At 42.6% G+C, this 22,551-nt stretch overlaps 1 protein-coding gene across 1 annotated transcript; it reads right to left on the bottom strand.

Annotated features, from left to right (window-relative positions):
* Positions 1-1,095: 1,095 nt before the first annotated feature.
* LOC115610502 (zinc finger matrin-type protein 1-like) lies at positions 1,096-18,527 on the bottom strand. The gene is made up of 7 exons (XM_030492116.1): positions 18,450-18,527; positions 7,871-7,977; positions 6,402-6,494; positions 6,141-6,312; positions 5,160-5,408; positions 3,564-3,663; positions 1,096-2,403 (listed from the first exon to the last, which is right to left on the bottom strand). Exons 1-7 carry the CDS (start codon positions 18,490-18,492, stop codon positions 1,611-1,613), a joined length of 1,557 nt encoding a protein of 518 aa, XP_030347976.1. The 5' UTR covers positions 18,493-18,527; the 3' UTR covers positions 1,096-1,610.
* Between the last annotated feature and the right edge of the window lie 4,024 nt (positions 18,528-22,551).

Here is a 22,551-nt window from a genome sequence, read left to right as displayed (position 1 = left end):
CTACATGTCCCTCCTCAGCGTTGTTTAGCTGCACATGTATCTAGCTAAGCTTGTCTGTTAGACGATGGACTAAGCTACTTGATGGCTCAGATGTGAACTACTCAGATTTACAACTTCAGCAGCAGCAGGAAAAACCTAAATCCAAGATTGCAATCAACCACAAAAAACAAATCTTGGAAAAAATGAAGCACACTACATTGTTTTCGAGGCTTTTCAACCTACTTCTTATCCTTGCAAAACCAAAACTAAGACAAATCAGACAGGCTTGAGGGCCCTGGTCTCTGCTCCATCCCACACCACAACAACCCACAACAGAAAGTTTCAGTTGGGCACAGTTACTGTGAGCAGCAGCTCAGCACAGGTGCCTCTACACACAGACTAACCCAGGGGAAAGTGCAGCCTGAGTGGTGCAAACCAACAGCGTGATGGCTTGGAGATCCCACATCAAGGCTTAGAAAAACCTTTCTTGCAACCTGCAGGCAGTAAGAGAGATGTTATATGGTGTCTTATGAAATAGCTTTTAAATGATCACTTGTCAGAACTTAACTATATTTACTCAGTCCAGCAGCTTTCAGTAAGACATCAAACAGGCTTCAAATCCTCTACACAATCCCAGCTCAACAGTGCAGAGAGATCATGAAATTCCCCTCTTTCTCTTGGGCATCCTGCCTGCCCCAGCCTCTACAGAGACTGCTGCATTTCCAGTGTCCATGGCTTACTGATGGTCTCATCTGAGAGTGTTGGGAGCAACACAAGAACTTGAAGCCCATCACCTGAGTTTCTCAATTCATTGCACATAAGGAGGACATCAGTGCTTACTCCACAATAACACAAATCCATGAATGAAGGCGTGGTGATATGACATTTAAAATGGGAATACAAAGCTGTTACTGACTTTTCAGGATATGGTTTGGATCACAAACCTTGGGTCTCAGATGTTCCATTCTAACATTCCTTCTGTGCATCACTTTGAGTGAATGAAGCAGAACATAGCCTCGTGTGAGCACTTCATTGTGCATACTGCACCTTTTCTGTGTTTCCTAAATGAAACTAAACATGAGGAATACAATGAGAAAAAACTACTAGACAATGTACATCTGACAACCATTTGCATGTTTAATGGACTCATTTTCCCTTCAGAAACAAGCCAAACCAAAACCAACCCCCACAAAGACCCAACAGCAAGTAAGATCTGGAATCAAATGCCTTTCACATTCTCCTTCTGGCAGAGAAATGGTGACAGACATGGCTGGGAACACTGTAGTGAAGAGTAACAGACACCTCAACAGTAGGCACCATTAACACTAGAAATAACATATACATTTTGGTGAAATTCCAGCAGTATTCTCTAAACTACTGCTGTTTATTTGTGATATATTCCAGAAGAGATTACAAGCTTTTAAACTCACATAACTGCAATGGCTACTGTATGTGTTAGAGGATTAAAACTGACTCCTAACTATGGCCCCAACATTTCAGAAGACAGGATTTTTCTCACTCCCAGATTGGAACAAAACTTTTTGCTTTAATACCCAAAAAAGTGATGGTATAGTACAAAATGGGTGAGTCTACAAACAGAATCAACTTCTTAAAGCTAAGCAAAACCTTTCTCAATATCCCAAAGATTCAACCCAAAGTAGCTCCTCTTCTGTTTTGCCCTCTCTTTGTGGCTTCTCTTTATCCTTCTTGGGATTTTTGCTGGTTTTTTCGGCAGGGTTCTCTTTAAGTATTTTGTCTTTGTAAGGTCTTGATTTCTTCTTTTTCACCAAGCCCAGCTCAACTTTCATTCTCTTTTGTTTTTCATTCAACTTCTCATTTTCTCTTCCAAGATCTGCACCTTCACTACTTTTCTTTCTTTTCCACTTTGGGGCTTCTTTTTCATACTTCGGCTCTTCACTGATGGATTCTTCTTCCTCCTTGAAATGTTTTATCTGAGATTTCTGTTCTTTTCTGTAGGAGTTGGTAGAAGTTTCAGCAAGTGTAAAGTTGTAGCAGTCTGTAGGATCTGCAGCCAACAGGTTGACGCTCTTATCACTGATGATGGCCACCTCAGATTGCTCTTCTTTACAGTATCCCTTGTTATAGCAACAATTAGGTGTTTCTACTGTGTGCTCACGTGCTGATGGCCAACTTGGTGAGCTCTTTTCCCCAGTATTTGTAGGTGACTGGGTGTTCGAGATAAGGCTGGAATGTCCTTGTTTAGAGTTCGAAGATGGAACCTCACCAAGGTCACTTTCACCTTCAATGTTTGTATCTTGAATCCATTCCTTTTCTGCTTTTACTAAACACCTCCTTGGCTCTTGATCTTTAGCCTCCTGAACTTTCATGGAATCTGTTAATTCCTCTTGCAAGGAGTCATTGGTTTTCTCTGGTTTCTTCACGAGGTTGGCCAGCTTTGTTTCTCTGCATAAATTGGACAGAAAAGTCTTAAGTTATTAATACTGACCCGTTTCATTAGCATCTGTTGAGTTAAAATAAAAAGGTCACATTTCCAGAGGTAGAAAAAGAACATATTCCAAGTGTGTTGTTCTGTATAACTACATGGGCAATGTTACACATGATTGTATCTGTAAAGCTGAAGTTACAGGGCACAAATTCTACTCTTTGTGAAAACTAAAAATCCAGAGTAACTTCCTGAAGACAGGAAATGAGTTTCTTCTGACCTAAGATGCTGCAAGAATAAGATGCTTTTAAAATGACTGCATACATTTTAAAACTACCTCTAAACCTCCAAATTTCATATTCTCTCTTATGAACTAATTTCCAATTAGCTGCAGATAAGAAGCAATTACATTAAATACTGTCAAGTAATGAAGTTACTAATTTCTTTATGAGATCCATTCTATTGAACAGTTGCAGTACAGTGATTTCAGGCAAGCTGTGTGACTCCACAGAAACAACCAACCTGGATGGCTAAAACCCAACAAGATAAATGTGGTCCCCAAGGCAAAACTACTTATCAGTTTATAATCTACTGTCCCTTTCCTCAGGCTGGAAGATAACGTGTTAGATGACAAAGATACACCCTGAAGGGCAGCTCCAAAGACCCATCCCTTAAATGTATCTTGTTCTGTCTTAATTCACCAGCTTTATACATTCATTTTGTTAAATTGTAGACAGGCCTGTAGCAGTTTCCTACACTTCTGTCTTCGGAGACTACACAACTGATGGAGACTTGGCACTTTTCAGGATTATGGTCTTCTTTGGAATAGGAATCTAAGTTCAGACCATTTCATTCTAGACTGAGCACTGAAGATGCTGTACCAAAATAGGTGCTGCTATCCCCAGCCAGCAAAATGAGTGGGGAAACTGGACAGGTTTCAGGACTTTTCCTGGGGGTTATCATTGAAGATGCAACTGGGAGAACTCTAAGACTGAATTTCAGTCACAAGTATGATGCTCAAATGGACAGTGCACCTTAAAACCAGTAAACCAACCAACAACAATAGCAACAAACCCCCCACAAACTAATCAAAGTCACTTAACAGCAAGCAAAAGGACTAATGGAAAAGTTTGAAACTAAAAACTACAGCGGAATAGTAACAAAAGACTTCTTGACTCACCTAATCCGGTGCTTCTTTCCTTGCAGGTGGGACTGGTATGTTTCTATAGAAGTAAGTGTGACATTACATATGGAGCATGTGTAATAACCAGCTCCAATTACTAAAAAAAAGGAAGATGTAAGTTTGAGAGACTGCAACTGAAAAGCAGAAGTCAAAGCACATCATGATCCCATCCCATGCAAGAGTCCTCATATAACGACACAAACAGCATTTATGGACAGATGGAGTCTCTGCTGCAGTTTTACACTAGAACAATACTTATGAAGGGAGCTGGTAAGGTGTACACATGCAGAGTAACCATGGTTTAAACATTATCAAAGAGTATTTCTGATGACTGGAGTGATCCAAGATAATGCCAGTAACTGTTGTCAAGTGCTGATGAGAATGAACTGGACTGAAAACTTCAATACTATTGTAAATACCTGAGCCAAAGCAAGCACCAACAGGTACCAGCCCAGTCAGCCCAGAATTAACTAAAATGAGATCAGTTTAAACACTACCTGCCCAAATGTTCATGCAGCTTTGGTTCAACCCTGAGAAGAGGGAATTCTTCATACAGTAAACTATGAATATGGTGCATGGAGCTTCAGGCAAATATAACATAAGATCAGATGAAGAAACACCTCGTGTTTTCTAGGTTGTCATTTTCTCCTCTCCTACAAGCTGTCATCCACAGACCTACGTATTCTGAAATCAGAGAGCAACCCTTTTCCCCATGCAAGCCCAAGAGCTTCATCCATTAACAAAATGCAGCATTAATTCCAATGGGCTATTGCTTTCCATCAAAATGTATTATTTAGATCCTAGCAGGACTTAATGAGAACTGTTCTATACTAACAATGACTTTTGACTATCAGGTAGGTATTTTAGCTCCTTACTAAAGAAAACATTGACAGTTCTCCTGCACAGCACCAGATAATGCCCTCTCAGAATTAATGGAAGTTGCACAGCAACAGGGCCTTGGATTTGGACACAGTTCTTGAGCTGCAGACAGTCCTGATGGGAGGCTGGGGAACAATGACTGGTTAGGAATTAGATTTCCTTATGTGGGAAGACTGAAATAATTCTGACAACCAGTTCCATGAATAAAAGATTACGGGAAGACATGACACCAGTTTTGAATTATTTAAAGAATGAGACAAAAAGGAAACAAATGATTCAATTCTTGTGCCTGCTTCTTGTTCTGTGCATAGTGAAGAAATACATTGTGGTCAGAGAAATCTGAGTTCAATGTTAATAGAAGGTTTTAACATTGAGAAGGCGGCCTGGGACATGTTCCTATGGAGGTTGTAGAGTTTCCAGCATAAATGGTTTTTAAGAACAAGGTGGATGAACGTCTTAAGAATGACACAGATACAACTGATCCTGGCCTTGGATTTAGGGGACTGAGGTACTTTCTATAAGCCTTTGAATCTGGCTGCAGAACTCAGAACTTTTAACAGCTCACAGACCAAATGGCAAGGAAAAAACGAACTTGTTCCCTAGCACAGAAGACTCTCATTTCCTTGCACACGTCAGAGTACTTCCTTGCACAAATCAGAACTGACAACTCAAGCTACACTCAGAGATTGCAACACTTGCTCACATTCTCCTTACCCCCTGTGCTGGATTCTGCAGGGACAGCTTTGTCTCCTAGTTCCTCCAGGATCTTTTTCCGTGTTTCGTTTCTTCTGTGTTTCTTACCACTATAATGCCGCTGGGCTATAAGTGGATTATTAAAGGAAGCACAGCAGAGCCTGCAGAACTTGTTTGGATCATTTAACTTCAACCTTGTGTCGGAGGATGATGAAGACTCTTCAGCTCCTGAAGGCTGCAAGGGCTTCTCAGCTGATGGCTGCTGTAAAGCTGGAGACATGGAAGTAGAGGATAAATCAGCTGACAGCACAGCAAAGGGAAGGCTAAAACAATTCCAAGGAACAAAACAGGTGACTGCAGAACAACAATCTGCTGGGTGCTGAACTACTTGTAAGAGACTATAAAGTATCTTAGTCCTTGATATGAATGTACAGACTGATAAGGAACATAATCCTGGAGTATTCAGAACCCCCACCATTAGATATCTAAAAATCAGCTGTATTTGATGGCTGGTCACTCTAAAGTCCTTATACAGTCCAAGAAGTGAGATGAATCCTGCAAAGGGTGATTCAGAGCACATGAACTATGCTTCATCCTTAAATACAGTTCAGCAACTTGTACAGGACTAACACCACTTCAGTGTTGCTCATGGACTGTTGTTTTAATTACTTACCATATTCATTTATCAGAGGAACCTCTTGTTGGCACTGCAGTGAATTCTCAGAACAATGATCACCTTTCATTAATAAAAAATCAGAAATATTTGCCTTTAGTTTCAGTCAATGAAAGGCAGGGAATTTGAAAGCAAGGTTCCACGGCTTCAGAGCTTCAGTGCAGGGGAGTATCACTGTTTATTCACCTACACAGTTACCACAAGACAGCTCCACAACGTTGGCAGCATTGCAAAGCATAGAGAGGTGGCAAGTGTAGGAAGATACTTCCCTGTATTTGTTTCAGAGAGTAACAGGCAAACACATGCAAAGCAAACTCTTTAGTCCTTACCAGGAACAATCTGCATGCCCTGTGCTGGCATGTGGGCTCCCTCTGAGGATTGCTTCACCTTTTTAGTGTGGATCTTTCCCAAGTAGTGAGACAAAGCATCGACTGGGGAAGTAAACAACACGTTGCAGAGACTGCAGTACTTGTTTTTGTCCACTACTTCACTCCCATCCATCTGAAAGCAGACAAGGGCAAGCACAGTTAGAAGCATTCGCTGAAGCATACAAGGAAAAGCTCTATTTAGCAATGAAGAGGAACAGTCACCTGAAAATTGATACCATCTGCTTTCTTCTGCCTCTTATCTTTTTCGCCATGCATTTGGATGTAAATATGAACTTTCTGAGCATGTTTTTTGCCCTGGGAAGAGAAGAATTACTGCTTCAGTAATAAGGATCCACACAATAATATATCCCAGTGACTGGGACTCTATTCATCAAAACTTACTTTCAACATTTGCCAAATTGTATTTGTATAAAGCAGAGCCACAAGTGGACAAATGCCAGCTCATGGTACAATACTATACTTTAATCAATAATATAGTACTTAGCCTTACTCAGAGCATTTTGCCTCAAGCAGCCTCTGGAGTCATTTACTTTCAGCTCTTTGGGGAATCAAAAATCCTGACATGTCCCCCTACAAACAGGGATGCTAAAATAGGCAAGGAAAGGAATGCAGCCATGCCACAAAGCCAGTCTGCTGTGCTGCTTTACCACTGAGCCTGGGGGCTTGGCATCAAGGCTGTCCCCTGTCCTGACACAGAAGAATGACAGGCAGTGACTCACCTGAGAAGTCTAACCTCCCCATACAGTCAGTGGAGAGAAACAGGTTTCCCTGTCTCCAGCTTGGAGTCAGCCTGTGGAGATTCCTTCACCTTTCTACTGAGGATACAATAGTCCAGGTAACTAACATTGGGTGTTAATGTATTCTTCCCTCAGAGGCAATTACTTTTTAAGTCTTAGATGCTCTCTCAACCCATAACCTTCAAACTCTTGCACTTGTAACACACTCTAATGCCAACCTATACAGTGGGAACCTACAAAGCAAAAGAATTGCCTTCTCTGATCTGATGCTTTTCAGGTGTCCTTTGAGGATTCTAAAGAGCAATGCAGGATATTATAACAGTATTATCAAAGAGGAAGGGGTCCTATCACACCCAGCTAGTTAGTACAAGTGAGGAAAAGAAAAAGTCAGTTATTTCCATTAGTTTGATTTGTAATGGTGAATCAGGTAACTTTATAATTGCCTTTGTTATCCTCAGCCGGATTTGGAGCAAAGAAACAGAACATCAAATGGAGGGTCTGAACCCTGTCAAGTCCTGACAGCACAATTGCTGCTTAAGTTAAATTGAAGTGAGTAAATACACCACCTTGCAAGACCTGAGTTTTAATCATGTGAATAGCAAGTGACAGCATCAGGAGCATGATCTTGATCCTCTATAGCACTGCTCTATGCCACACATATGTCCTGGCTCATGTGGTGCAGATCTGCTTCAATCCCATATATAGCATGGCCTGAACCTGCTCAGTTCCCTCTGAAGTCACGCTGCAATATGCAGGTGATTGCCCTTCACTGTGATTGAACCCACAACCTGCACAACATTCAGGTCTGGTTAATGTCCAAGCCAAGCATAAGCCTTGAGAAACACACTATAAAAAGACTTCTGTAACACTACGTACAAATCCCAAACAAACCAAAGCCCCAGTGCTTGCTAGGAGAAATCCTGCCCAGCCTACCTTGTAGTGTGATGTCCTTTCAGACTCAAACTGCAGCACTGCCCTGCAAACCTTACAGAAAGTGTCAGTGAAAAGGTCTTTCCTTGTTGCCTCATCTAAAATGTCACCTATATGGAAAAAGCAAAAGACAAAACTCAGGCAGTTGTTAGGACAAGATATATTTTCATGTCTTTGGTCACACAGAACATCAACCACTCCAACATCCACACACAGCAGAGGATGAAGGAACCACTGATTCACACAGTGCCTCACTGTGGCTTCAAACAAATGCTGTAAAGCCACCTGAACCTTCCTACTTACCAAAGTATTGCTGTCATGGATGTATAAAGTATTACTGTAAGAGTACCTGGGCTTTAAAAACAAAGACTCTGCATTGGGTTTTCAGTCTATTTCAAATAGGTCACAATGTCAGAAATACTTGACTAATGGTTTAAAAAGAACAATTTTAACTGGACTAAATCACACAGTTAGTTACACATGGGAACATTCCCTAAAGAAGAGATTTATAGAAAGTCTGGCAGTAGCTCTCTGCAAGAGAAAGGCCAGAAGGTCTCAGGTGCTTAGAGAGGTGGTACCCATGCACCCTACAATTTAACTGATTTTGCCATCAATCACAAAGATAAAGCTACATCCCCACTCCTGTTTTCTCAACACACTTCAGTTCATTAGAGAGACCAGTTAAACTTATATAGCTTGATACACATCTCTAGTACAGGCTATGCTTTCAGGGAGCAAGTCTACCCACACTGCTACACCACCAAAGCTGCTGCTGTGCTGACAAACTCTAAGACTATCTGTTTCTTTTTCATCCCTAGAAGGTCACACTAATTCCAGCTAAGCTGGAATTTCCATGTCTGGCATGCCCTGCTCTTAAAAATAAGCCACAGTTTAAAGTAAAACCAAAGGAAGCCACATAACTAGACAGTTCAACTAAACCATGCTCTTCAAATGAAGCTGAGGTTGAAGAGAAAATATTGGGGAAAGTATTGTGATGTCTTAACTTTATGGGTTTAAACTGAAAGAGGGGAAGTTCAGGTTAGATACAAGGAAGAAGTTCTTTACTGTGAGGATGGTGAGACGCTGGAATGGGATCCCCAAAGAAGTGGTGAATGCTCCATCCCTGGTAGGCCAGGCTGGACAGAACCTTGGGTGACATGGTCTAGTGTGAGGTGTCCCTGCCTATGGCAGGGGGTTGGAACTAGATGATCTTAAGATCCTTTCCAATCCAAACCATTCTATGATTCTATAGCTGAGCTTCAACCTTCTAAGTCTACTCAGTGGTCCATCCTGGAAGCCATGTGTGGAGCAGTTGGCTTTCCACGCTTTGCACACAGCCTGGAGCACTGTGGTCTTCAGGCTCAGTGCCAAAAAGGTATCTAGAAGCCCATAAAGGCAATCAGCCTTTACCATTATTTCTGAAGATTGCTCTCTGGGCCCCTTGCCAAAGGAAAGTGCAAGGGAACATTAAAAAAACAGAGTAAAATACTGTGTATTGTGTCCTATAACTCTAAATAATGGTGCTAAGCTGTGGGATGACCAGTGAACAAATGATTAAAGAAGGACTAGAGTCTACCCAGTCCCCTGGGACAACACACAAGTGCCACCTTTGCACAAGTGAAAGGCTGTTTAAAAAACAGAGCATGAATTTCAGTACAAGCTGCATACATACTTTAACTGAGCTGGCATCACCGCAGGAATGTAGCTCCAGTGGAAGCCCGAAACAAGGAATGCCAAACTGCTTTGACAAGCCAACATTAACACCCACAACCAGCTGAAAAATCTACCAGCAGCTCTGTGGGCACTGAGAAAACCTGAGGAATGGCAGACACAGAGATCTGTGTGCGTGGCCAACCCCACTCTGCCTTCCCAAAGTGAAACGTTTAACATACACATCTTAATAAAGTTGGCTCTGATGAGGCTTCTGGCTGCGATTGCACTGAAAACTGGGTATCAAAATGCCACTGTCTGGCATGGTTTACCAATGTCTGTCATGGTGTACCAATGAAAGAATTCACTGTCTAATAGAACCTTTATTTGCATGAGGTACAAAGACCAGGTGCCTTGTCCTTTAGAGCTTTTGTATTCTGTGGTATGACCCACCCAGAAATGTTCAACATTCTAGTTATTGATTCACATAACTTAGCCCCTTCAAGCATGAAGGATAGACACAACAACTCGAGTTGATCCACACAGGAAAATCCAATGACTTTGCTCCGGGAATTAGATGAAAGCCCATCTTGCACCCGAAACACATGAATTGCCAACGTCTGAAGCAGAAAAAGCCACTTACAGAGGAATGTTACACCAGTTTGCTCAAGTGTAGTGAGCTGTAAAAACAGCTCCCTAGAGAAAGAGAAATGGAACTGCAATGTAACCAGGCACAAGGCTATGAAATGCTATTATCACTCTATTTGAATTTGCATAGCTTCTCACTGTAAAACATATCTTTGTTTCAAAGGCAGACTTCTTTGTATTACTTCAGGACACTATTCCAAGTGTGTTTTCCTTGACTTAGCAGGGAACTCCACAGCCTTCTTGGTGGACAAAAGCAAACCAAATGCTGGCTACAAAAATCCCTTAAAACATAATAACATGAAAAATTAAAAACATTAGAATGTGAAATAAAACTTGCTCTTTCTTGGCTGACCACTGCAGAGAAAAGCTTGGATTACAGGGAACGAAGTCTGGTTGTCCAAGTAACTTTTGTTGTGCCTCTTGGAGCCACCCTGAACCCTGTTGTGTCCTTGTCCTCAATGGCATTTTGTACTACCTGATGAATTGCACTAAAATATATTCTAGAGACATTTCAAATATTGCTCTTCATTGTTTCCAGAGCCATTTTCATTCTTCAATGTTGTAAAAAGGTGACAGGACTTGACTTCAGATTCTTCTTTGGAAATTTATCACATCTTAGTCCTCTTTTCATAGTGGGTTTTTTTCTGTTTCTCATTAAGTCTTTCCATTTTTCACCTCTTAACCATGTCATCTCTCCGTTTTGGCTCAGTCTTTTCTCAAGGTAAGGTTATGCTACTCCAGCTGGGTCAGCAGTGATGAATACAGTTACCATAATCTCAGTGAAGTTTCCCTCTACTTCAGTCTAACACTTGTAGAGTTGTTAAACCCAAGAACTGGTTTCCCCCCAAAAGAAAAATATCTACAAAAATAAAGACACAAAGTTCACAACATTTGCCTTCATTTTGGACCTTAAAGATTTGCTCTGCTCAATTTTTCTCCATGGTCACAAGATTACTGTTAACACGTATCACATGAAACAGGCAGGGTTCCCAAACAATAACTTGGCTGTGGAACACAAACCAGCCCCGTGAGCATGGGAACGTAACGTGCTTTAATGCAGCTCTTGGCATTCATCTGCTGTTATGTTAGCAAATAGATGGGAGTTCAGCTCCAGCTTTGCCAGTATGGTATAGCCAAGTGCAGCATAACCTCACCTGCTTTCCTTAAGGCAAACAAGGCCAGAACATCCTGATCTACAAGCAGGATACAGCGGCTGCCAGCAAAGTTGGTCAGGAGCACAGCTACCTGAAAATGCTGGGTTGCCACTTCTAAACACCCTGATCTGATCATTTCAGCCTCAAACCACATGAAAACCTGTACATATAACCAAAGCCTTTTGCTTTTTATTTTCTATATTGTTAGTGGATTTTTAGGCACATACATACACCTTGGATAATGTATTTCTACCCAGTTTTCTGACAAACTGCATGGAGACAAGTTCAGGAATAAACTGATGTGTCTCTCGCTCAAATCCCAACCAGGCAGCGAGTTGTAAATGGTCTTCAGTTTGGTCTGGGCAACTGCAGGCTCCTTCCCAATGGCAACCCCACACATCAACAGCCCTCTTTGCTAAATGACACATCTCTGCTCCCTTCCAGAGAAGGGTCATGAACCAGTCTGCTTTTTCTCCTTTTATCTGTGCCTCAAGACCATTTGCAACACGCAGAAATGACAAAGCATGGAGAGATCTCTGCTACCACTGCCTGTGTGCAAGTAGTTCTGTAAATATTAAGCTGAACTTGAGGTCTTCAGATTGACAAGACATCTTTCCTGGCAATTAAGAAAACTTTTGTAAAGGAAATAGTTTCTCTTACAGTTTGCAACTGTGCTACCAGAAACTTTAAAGAGAATCAAGCAACAGCAGTGGCCTTGCAGAACTGCCACACTGGCTTTTTTATGTCTCCAAAATGTTTAAATAGAGGTACCGGTATCATGAATTCGGAGCAACTGTTCGGATCAACTTTCTGTCGTTAAATGGTTCACTGCAGAACAGACCAACTGCTGTTTGTCACAAAGGGACTGCTCCTTAATAAAAGGATGCGGGTAAAAATGTTTTAGAAATAGAAGACATGAGACTGGTTTTTATTTTTTTAATAAAGATACAAACATTCATGCTGCGTGATTAAGTCAATCAATCAGTCATTTTCAGTGTGGCTTTTCCTTTATTTTTAGGCTATTCCCAAAAAACCTGTTTGTCAACGGCCCACACTTTGGAGGAATAACAGGTCTCTGGAGTGTCTGGAGCCATTAATCCAGCCCACACCTCCTACTTACTAATCACCCAAGGGCAATATTTTCTCCTATGATTCTTAGTAGGTTTTAGGTTTGTCCTTGCTGCAGTTTCCTCAGCTGTATTATGAACCCTGTGGTACCTGGTACTGCCACAGCCATGCTGTGACATCTCATGTTCTGTGAATTCCACTGACATCCTAAGACAAGACATACTATAGTAACAGCAAATATTAACAGCACTTTATGTATCTAAAAAGGATGCACAAAGTGAAGCAGCACAAAGGAGTTTCTGGCAATCAAAGGATGAATCTGATCCCACTGAAATGCTAAGAAGAGCTTTGCAAATGACTTTTGCACAGCTAATTAACCTTAGATAATCACAAGTTCCCATTAAAGGAAGTTCAAAGATTCCTCAAGGATTTAAATCCATGTTCATGGGAAGTGTGGAGCAGTGTAACAATTCCCTCTGGCTTCTGGGCTCAGAATTCCCACCGGATTGGAACCTCTTTTCAGTAACAGCCTTGTTTTCAGTCACCTCACAGCAATGACTGGTCTTGGGCAGCATAGCTTCTGAAAGCACAGATGATCCACACTTTGTTGGTGCTTGTAGATGTTAGCATCAGGTAAGGCTGTCACTAAAAGACATAGGGTCTCATATGGTAGATTAAAATGATTAGCTTTGGGGCCTCAGTAGTCTGAAGTTTCTGTTTACATGTAGATAAGTGACCACACAGGGCTAAAAACAAGAGTGCAGTGCTGGATTTACAAGTGTCTAGAAGCACCAAGAGTGATTAAAGCCCACTTCTAGTGGGTATAGTACAAGCATTAAAAGAAGAGAAAAGAAGCTTCTGCTTTGATCTAAAGTGGCACTGACCACAGCAAAAGGATGCACACAAACAGAAAGGAGCCAGGATGAGAATGGACAATTACAGAAAGACGAGGCTGCACGTGTTAGCTGTGTGTATGCAGAGATTTCTTACTTCAAGCAAATTATCAGCTCACCAACACACCATCTGCCTCACCTGTAGCATTTGCTTTGCTCCATTATCCTTCCTAAGCTCTTAAGAAATACTTCTTTTCAGAGGGAACCGGGCTGAGAAATGTACCTGTCAAAGCTGATTAGATGGAATGAGAAATGAGCATTCAAGTACCACCCAGGCACAAAGGGGAAAATCCAGTAATAAACCAGGTAACATTTCCTGTTTCATCATGCTTCACTTGTATGCCCAGAAGGGAAACATGATAGTCTAGACTTCCATGAATGTACTATCTATAAGCTACCCTTAGAAAAGGATATATTCACACAAAAGAGAGAAAATATTATTGTTGTTCAACTGCAAAAGCTGAAGAAATCAGACCCTGCAGACAACTGCTTCCCTTAGTGATGATCCGTATTAAAACCAATATAGTCCCAAAGGAAAAACTAGACAAACAGGTGAAGTTTTCCATTTCCTTTTCAAAGAAAGGAATCAAGTATTGATTATTCTTTTCGACTACTAATTCTCCTTGGTTTTGTAACACAATTTATGGTGCTCATCTGAGATACTTGGGCATTTTAATAACGGGCTGCTTTACAATCAGAGTCAAATCCCAGATACACTGAAGAGGCTATGGAGCCCTATCAGGGAAGGAAGGCAGAGGTGGGAGAAAGTAAGGGAGGAGAAAGATGGAAAGATAGCTTATGCCTCTGCGCAGAGAAATGGGACAAGGTGATTTCATTTGGTTATATGGCAGGGGGGTTGGAACTGGATGATCTTAAGGTCCTTTCCAACCCAAACCATTCCACGATTCTATGAGTCTATAATGATTTGCTTGCTGTTTCTCGATTCTCTGTTATGATCTTAGAAGCACATCCTGCATGTATTTTATTTTTGTTAAGTCTTCAATGGCATAGCAATTCAATAAAGCTCTGATGTAAGAAGTCTCAGAGACATTTGAACATTACTGTACCTGCATATTTTACTACTTGGGAGAAGTTCAAGGATGTCTTTTCAACTTTACACCTTTGCTATCTGCTTTCTTGCTTTTGCTAAGTTAATTGTAGAGGAATCTTTATGGTATGCTATGTAGGAAAGGCAGGGAGAAGAAAAAGTCTTTCCTCAGGGCGGTATAAATGTGGTAGGAAAAATACTAACATTAATTAAACTGTCAGAAACCAGGTAATTTCAAAAAGCCTGTTCAGCCCAGGATTTTCTACCACTTGATTAAAAAGGAAATGCTCCAAGCTTTAGTCTATTATTAATGTTTCTTTCCCAATTCTTGAGGGTAGAGAAGACATAAAGCAGAACAATGTAGTAAAGAAAAGTCTAGGCTAGACAAAGCCCTTAAGGCAAAGGCATAAAGTTTCAAGCTCAAGGTACTAAACCCACAAAATGACAGAGCTAAATTCTGCCCTCAAACAGCACCAGCATTTTAATGAGAAATGGATGGATTCACATGAATTAAGTTCAACAACTGCAAGTCCTCAAGAGCAAATATTGACCCACATATTTTCCTCACTTTACAAGCCCTTTCCTGTGGTTGTCCTCAAGGCACAAGCAGTGGGGTTAGAGCATCTTACCAGGCTACTACCTGTCAGCCTCACAGTGACTGAGGGTGCACGCTGAAGCCTGTCCCAGCTGCAAAGTAAAACAGGTTAATATACATCACGTGCACTATATGAATTTGCTTTATTCTGCAAGCAAGAAAGGCAGGAACCTGCACACAGTTACCTCAGCTGACTGGTTGTAACTCCACAAGATGAGCAAACCCTACTGCTTGCCATCAGGCAATCAATCATAACAGGATGAAAGATGAACAAGAGCTTGAATGCTTATAGAGGATCAGCTGTCCGAAACTGTGGGCAAACAGCATCCCTGAAATCCAGTCACTTTTGGTTGTGGTACAGCAGGAAAGCACGGTCACTGTACAATAGGAATCAGAAAGCAGTCTCAGAAATAACCTCAGGTATCCACGGATACTTAGAGAAAGGGCAGGCAAAGATAACAAACTTTAAATCCCTTATCAAACACACTGAGCTGCAGTCTTACAGCTCTGTATTCCCTGTATGAGGGAGGCTGAACCAGAGAGATTTTGATTTGTTAGGTAAAAAGATATTTCTCCAAGGAAACAACACTGTCGTAGCACTAAATTTTCATTTTCTCAGCGAGTTTAGGCACTAATATCCTTTTGAATGATTCTTTGTTTTGTTTTCAAAGCTCAAGTGATCATAGAAAGATGAAAAGCCAAACTGGACTCTCTTGGTTGGAAGCAAATGCTGTCAATGCCAGCACTGCATGTTTCCATAAACTAGTTTCATCACTCAAATGAGGAGATTTTTCCCCATAGAATACTATAACAAGTTAACTTACAAGCAGTTATATGCATCTTTGAATACTACATGTTATCACAGATTTGACTAGGACATATGCCTAAGCCTGCACAGACACAGGAGGCCTTTGAAGCATACAGTTACACCACCAAAACAGGGATTAAACCCAGCGCTGCCCAAACCTTCTCAAATGTACTAACTAAACCAAAGCAGTGCTAAAAGCCTTGATAAATGGATCTGTGATCTGCTCTGACTCACACAGCAGCTTAGAGCTGATGTGAAAACAATGCTCCCCCTTCTGCCCAAGGCGAGCAAGCAACAGGACACTTTGCCTGCTCTCTTAATGCTCTGAACTCAGCCAGGACACAGAAAGTATTTTAAAGCATTAAAATCGAATCAACCTTCAATAATATGCAACACAGTTCCTTGATCCTCCTCATTTTTCTCCTTATTGGTCCAAGTCCTCTTGTTTCCATGCTTCTCTGTCCGTGCTGAGCATCACATTGACCTCTGCTCCCTGCATCCCATCACACTCACCTGAGCTGGGCCAGCCTCTCACAGCTGAAGCAGACTGACATCAGCTATTCTGCTTTTAGCAGCAAAAAAGCTGCATTTTTTTTCAAGTGCCAAATCATTTTACTGCAATAAAATGCTCAGGATTTCAGAAAACAAGCCTTTGGGTTTTGTTTTATTTCTGTGAGCATAGTTTGATCCAGCCATACTTTACTTCTTGAAACACACATCAAAACGTGAACAGGGTGCAACTGAAAGGCTGATTAAATCTATGCTGGGTGGTTGGTTCCTTCTGAAGAAGACTCTAATGCATTAGCCTTATTAAACACTACAGGATGAGCTGTTAGTTTCCTTGCCAGGCATCAAGTTATTTCTGTTGGATAACACCCTTCTCCCTTTCCACTCTGCCGTGGTTGAATCCTCCTTGGGTCTTAAGAACTTAAATACACCTCCCATTGCCCACTTTGTAAACTCTTTGAGGCAGGTTAAGAGAAGTTACTCACCACTCTGCCCAGCTCCCTCCTGACGTATAAATGCTCCCATACAATTGTATGACAGTAGTTTGTGCAATGTTATTTCTCAGCCTACTCTCAGGGCTATTTAAGAGGGGCATGTGGAATGTGGGGTGAGAAACATATAATCAGTGAACTAATACCCTACTATTCCACCCCTCCTCCATTAGTGATGATGTGTAGACTAGGAGGAAGAGGGGAAAATTAGTCATTTATAGCATGAGCACACTGTAAACTGAGTCTAGAAGAAGGATGCATGGTTGTAACTACAGATTAACTACACTCTCACAGGTACCGAGGGCTTTTATCTTGTTGCCACTGAGTCAAAAGAAACCCCTTAGGCTACAAGAAACAAACAAAAAACCCCAAGGGGCTTGAGTGTGTAAAGTGTGCAAGAACTATTGCCACAGAAAGTTTCCAAAGCCAAAAGTTACTGTCAGTTTTCTTTAAGAAAAGGATACCTTTCCTCCCCAACAAGCTATCAAACCATATATTAAGTTCCACAGCTCTGTTTGGCACAGGTAGGAACCGACAAGCATAGCCACTAATCCTTTGTGTCTGGTTCATGACAAAACCTGCACTAGCTGTGCACTAAAAATAAGGGTGTGACAATATTCTGGACAATAAGAATTTAAGAAACACAACCTCCAGACCTTTAAATTCCCTTGAAATTCCCAGGAGGACGGAATACTTCTAAAGTTAAAGGCTTTGCTGCTAATGCACCAAAGCCCGTTTTGGAGCTCAGGAACATGACATCCAGTTGAAGAAATAGGTGTGAAAAATGGAACTGAAAACCTAAACACAGCAAGACTGGGTTCCTAACTTGCCTCCAGTATATTCTTTTGAAGAGAACACATACTTGTGCTGCTTTTTCCCTCCAGAAAGCTGTTTAAAATAGCTGTCAGTGTTTTAGAGAGAGTGATTAATTCCACTGCAGTTATTTCTATTCAACAGTACTACTAAATTTAACAGACAATGGGGAAACCTCTGTTAATGGATGTTTCACATATTTGTTCTAAAACCCCCCATGTTTATGCATTGCTAAGTGTGTGGTTTTTCTTTTTTTAACTAGATTTTCATTTTCCAACTGATAATGCTTATAAACCATTGACCAAAGTCTTTCAACATGAAGTTTTATACCCATTTTGAATGGCTCGGCATTCTTGGAAGCTCACTACTTATTTTGGGGTGCTATTTGCTGGATTTCAGCAGGAGGATGTCCTGTCCTATCTGGGAAGGAGAGGACGTGGAAAGCTCCCATTGCTTTAAGGTTCAATTCCAGGGCTCAGCATCACAGCTCTGGTATATAAGAACAACCTATTTGCCATGTTTAATTTATGAGGATATAACAAGCTCTCTTTGCCCTATAGAATTAAATAGAAGACTGACTTTTATGAGCTGTATACCAAACAGTTTGGGTCTACTGCTGACACCATACTGCTCCTTCCACATGAAAACACAGACAAGGCTCACACTGCAGAGGGCTGGAACTACCTGACATTTGAAGGTCCCTTCCAACCCAAACTGTTGTGATTCTACGATTGCATTTTGCTCCTTTGGCACCACACTCCCATCACTTTTCAGTGCTGGCACCATGAGAACACACGTTATTTCACAGGGGGAACGGCTGTAGCACACCGCCACCACACGGTGACAGACCCCTGCCACCACCTCCCCTCACGGCCCCCGTGGCTCCGCCGGGCCGGGCGCGACTCACCTTTGCGGCGGGCGGGAGCCTCCTCACCCCGCTCCGCTGCCATGGCCCCGGCTGGGAGCCGGAGCCGGAGCCGGAGCCGGAGCCGCCCTGAACGGCCCCGCGGCCGGCTGCGACCTTAACGGGCCGCCCCGAGCTCGCCCCGCGGGCCGCCCGCACCCGGCCCCGGCCCCGCGGGCCCTATCAACCCGCCCCCCGCGCTGCGGCACCGTAACCCAGCGGGACCCGCCCTCTGTGGCTGCCCCGGCCCGGCCCGGCCTCCCTTCAGGGTCCATAGCCCGCCAGGCTGAGGAGGGACTGCTTGGAACTGTCTGCAGCTGCTAATAGCTGCTGGCAACTGCCCCATACTACCCCATAGCTACTAGTGACTATCAGTAACAGCCTAGTATCTGCATCACAACTGCTAGTAACTGTCCCATAACTGCCCAGTAGCTACTAGTGACTATCAATAGCAGCCTAGTATATGTCTCATTATTACAAGTAACTGCCTCATACTGCCCAATAGCTACTAGTGATTATCAGTATCGGTCTAGTATGGGCATCACAACTGCCCAATAGCTACTAGCAACTATCAGTAACAGCCTAGTATCTGCCACACAACTGCTAGTAACTGTCTCATAACTGCCCAATAGCTACTAGTGACTACCAGTAACAGCTTAGTATATGTCTCACTACTACTAGTAACTGCCTCATAACTGCCCAATAGCTACTAGCAACTATCAGTAACAGCCTAGTATCTGCCACACAACTGGTAGTAACTGTCTCATAACTGCCCAATAGCTACTAGTGACTACCAGTAGCAGCCTAGTATATGTCTCACTACTACTAGTAACTGCTTCCTAACTGCCCAATAGCTACTAGTGACTACCAGTATCAGCCTAGTATCTGCATCACAACTGCTAAGTAACTGTCTCATAACTGCCCAATAGCTATTAGTAACTGCCAGTATCAGCCTAGTATCTGCCTCACTCCTTCTGTCTCATAACTGCCCAATAGGTACTAGGATCAACCTAGTATTTGCCTCACAGCTACTAGTAACTGCCACATAACTGCTCAATAGCTACTAGTAATTACCAGTATTAGTCTAGTATCTGCATCACAACTACTAGTAACTGCCTTGTAAATGCCTCAGAACTACTAGTACCTAATAACTGCCCAGTAACTAGTAGTAAAAGCATAGTAATTGCCTAGTAACTGCTCAGGAGCTACTAGTAAGAGTCTAGTAACATTGTAGTAAATGCCTGGTAACTACTACTAGTCTAGTATCTAGACTAGTAGCTTAGTGCCTGCCTAGTAACTACTAGTAACTGCCTAATATCTGCCTAGTAACTGAATTCCTCTCTGCTTCCATTACACTCCATTTCCCCAAATTTTCCCCACTGTCACCCCAAAAAGGGTGTTCATCCAGATCCCATTTAATGTCTGAAGTTCAATTATAGTGACAGGGTGAGTCCAAGGAGCACCTGCACGACACAGGAGTTTTCCCTTCTTTTTTGTCTCTAATTCACGGCTGGTCCGAGTACCGCTCAACACAGCACGAAGCTGCAGTGATTAAATTTGATGGAAGTGTGCGTTGGATGACTTTTCAGAGGGCAGTAGAGGGTGCTGTTTGTTCTCCTGTCAGGTGGACGGGGCCAGTTGCTCCTCCAGCCCAGTATGCAGATAGACCCAGTGCACAGAAGAACCTGATGTTGAAGGGTCACCCTTGCTTGGCGCTCCAAAACTTACATATACTTCTCCCACTGGCTTTGAAATTCAGTGTTTCCAAGGGCTGAAAGTAGGTTCACTGCTCCAAACTGGTCTTTAAAAAGCAGGAATCCCCATTATCCAGCCCCTCTCCAACTTTCCTGGTGTTGGGTTTTGGGTTTATTTTCAGATCGACAGTTTTACCACTGTTTTTATGCACATAGCTGGGTCTGAAACCGTGGCCTGGTGGTACGAAGGGTGTGATGCAAACCAGATAGCTGATCTCTTCTGATATGACTTGGCTGAGCACCCACCACCGTGGCATTCACGAGGCTGGAATGGAAGAAATGACACTTTTATTACACTCTATCTCAGCCAAAATGTGGGATTTTGTGATATGAAAGCATGAGGTGTGCACTGTACTGGGTACACCACAGGTGTCTGCCCATGCAGGGACCTGGTCTCCTGTAACTCTGTCCTAGAAAGACTTAAATCTGTTGGTTTTACTTGGTTAGTTTGAAAAGATATATTCTTATATTCTTTGTTATTCTTCTCTTCTCTTCTCTTCTCTTCTCTTCTCTTCTCTTCTCTTCTCTTCGTTATGGGAATTAGAAACAGTTTTTAGTGTGATTAATGACTGGGTGCAATACAGCTATACTCCAGAATGTATTTTTTTTGAGGGAGAAAAAGAAGCAGCATCTAATTTTGAGGCGCTGAAGTACTACTGGCAAATATACGTATCTAAAAGGCGCTTATACCCAGGGGAAGTTAAACAGGGCTGACAGATGAGACCAGAGCATCCCGACATCACATATCACACAAGCAGATCCTTGACATTAAAACTGTAATTGCATGTAGGTGCTAATTGCCTGTAGTAACTTTTCTACACTGAACAGCATAAGCACTGGGAGGTTTATGCTGATGGCTCTGCAACAGCTCTGGCTGTTGTTGGGATAAGTGAGGAGTCTGGTTGTTCAAGAGGATTGCTCATAACCACATGAAGACCCGGATCACCCTGAATTTATGGAATTGTGGATTGATATCGTTTGTGCTTGGCACTCACAGGCAAACTATAACACAGGATATTTGTGCTGAAGCACAATATTGTGCTTCATTTGCAGGCAAGGAAAATTGCCAGAAGCTTATAGCACAAGATACTGAGCACTTCTGTGTCTTGAAGAGCACAGCGATCCTTCCCATTGCCTTGGCAAGACGAAGTGTTTCTTTCCCAGCCATGGGATGCCCTTGGCTGTGAAAGAAATTACCTTTTCTTTCTCTGCACCTCACTTTCCCTGTTAATCAGACAGGTTTTCTGTGGAGCAGAGAGGTTTGGGAAGAGATTTGTAAACGCTGATATCTGTGTGGTGCTTAGAGATCCAGGAGGAAATAGCATCAGGTTTCCTAAGGGTGGGAGGGTTAGATTAACAGGAACCAGCCCTGCAAAGTGCTATTAAATGATAAAGAAATGCTGAATGACAGCCTGGGCTGGGTTTGAGGTTTTCTCTTACACGTGGAGGCCTTCCCTTGCGTCTCCCCACACTTGTACTGAGTGCTGGGGGCAGAGAGCAAAGCCAGGGCCTGGCTTCTCATGGATTTGGTCTCAGTGGACCCTCCTTTTCCACTCAAGTGGCTCAGATTCTCCCATTTCTTCCACAGCTGAGCACTGGAGATGGGGAGAGCTCTCAAATGCAAAGGTTTAGTGCATCCAGAATTGTATAAGTACCTAAGATGTCCTGCTTGCTTCTGCAGCCTGTGCTGAACTGCTGTTGTCCTTCCTGCTCCATACACCCTCTGCCATTTGGGAAGTGACTCCCCTTTTCCAGGTTCCGTTGGCGACAGATGATGCTGAGGATTTCAAGGCATGTGTTTCACTCTTATCCCTGCCTCTTAACACACTTTCCATCTCCTAGAGGGTAAAAATAAAGCAGCATTGTTTAATTTCTGGAAAAAGCCAGATGACAGTGGAAAGGGGTCGGAAATATGCATACCAGCCCTCCCCGTCCCACTGCCTCAGCTGTTGCTTCCTGAGAGACAGAAGCATGTGGCTGCTAAAAATACCCTGCAAAGAGAATATATTCCCTCTCCAATGGGAGAGTATAAATTAATCCGAGCCGTAACATATACAACTGCTTGTAGCTGGGAGAAACAATTCCAAACGTCATTTTTCAGAGAGGGGTTTCCTAATGAAGCACAAGTCCCAGCCCTGTGCATTCCCTGCGTAGTTTGGTGACATTGTGTGGAGGATCTTCTCCTCCTGCCCCTCCTGCTCCCACCCCCTTGTCCTCCTATGGGAAACGGTGTGGCCAGGGGTGGGGGGAGCCCAGCCCTTTTATAAGCGTGGTCTAGCAGCACGTTGAAGTTGACAGGAGTAACAGGAGATTTGGCTTGCTCCGAGATACCCACTTCCAAGCCTTGGGGT

The sequence above is a fragment of the Strigops habroptila genome, chromosome 7 (genome assembly GCF_004027225.2).
Source record: "Strigops habroptila isolate Jane chromosome 7, bStrHab1.2.pri, whole genome shotgun sequence".
Lineage (NCBI taxonomy): Eukaryota > Metazoa > Chordata > Aves > Psittaciformes > Psittacidae > Strigops > Strigops habroptila.
The sequence above is the reverse complement of the archived record's forward strand: the minus strand, read 5'-3'. Positions and strand labels throughout refer to the sequence as shown.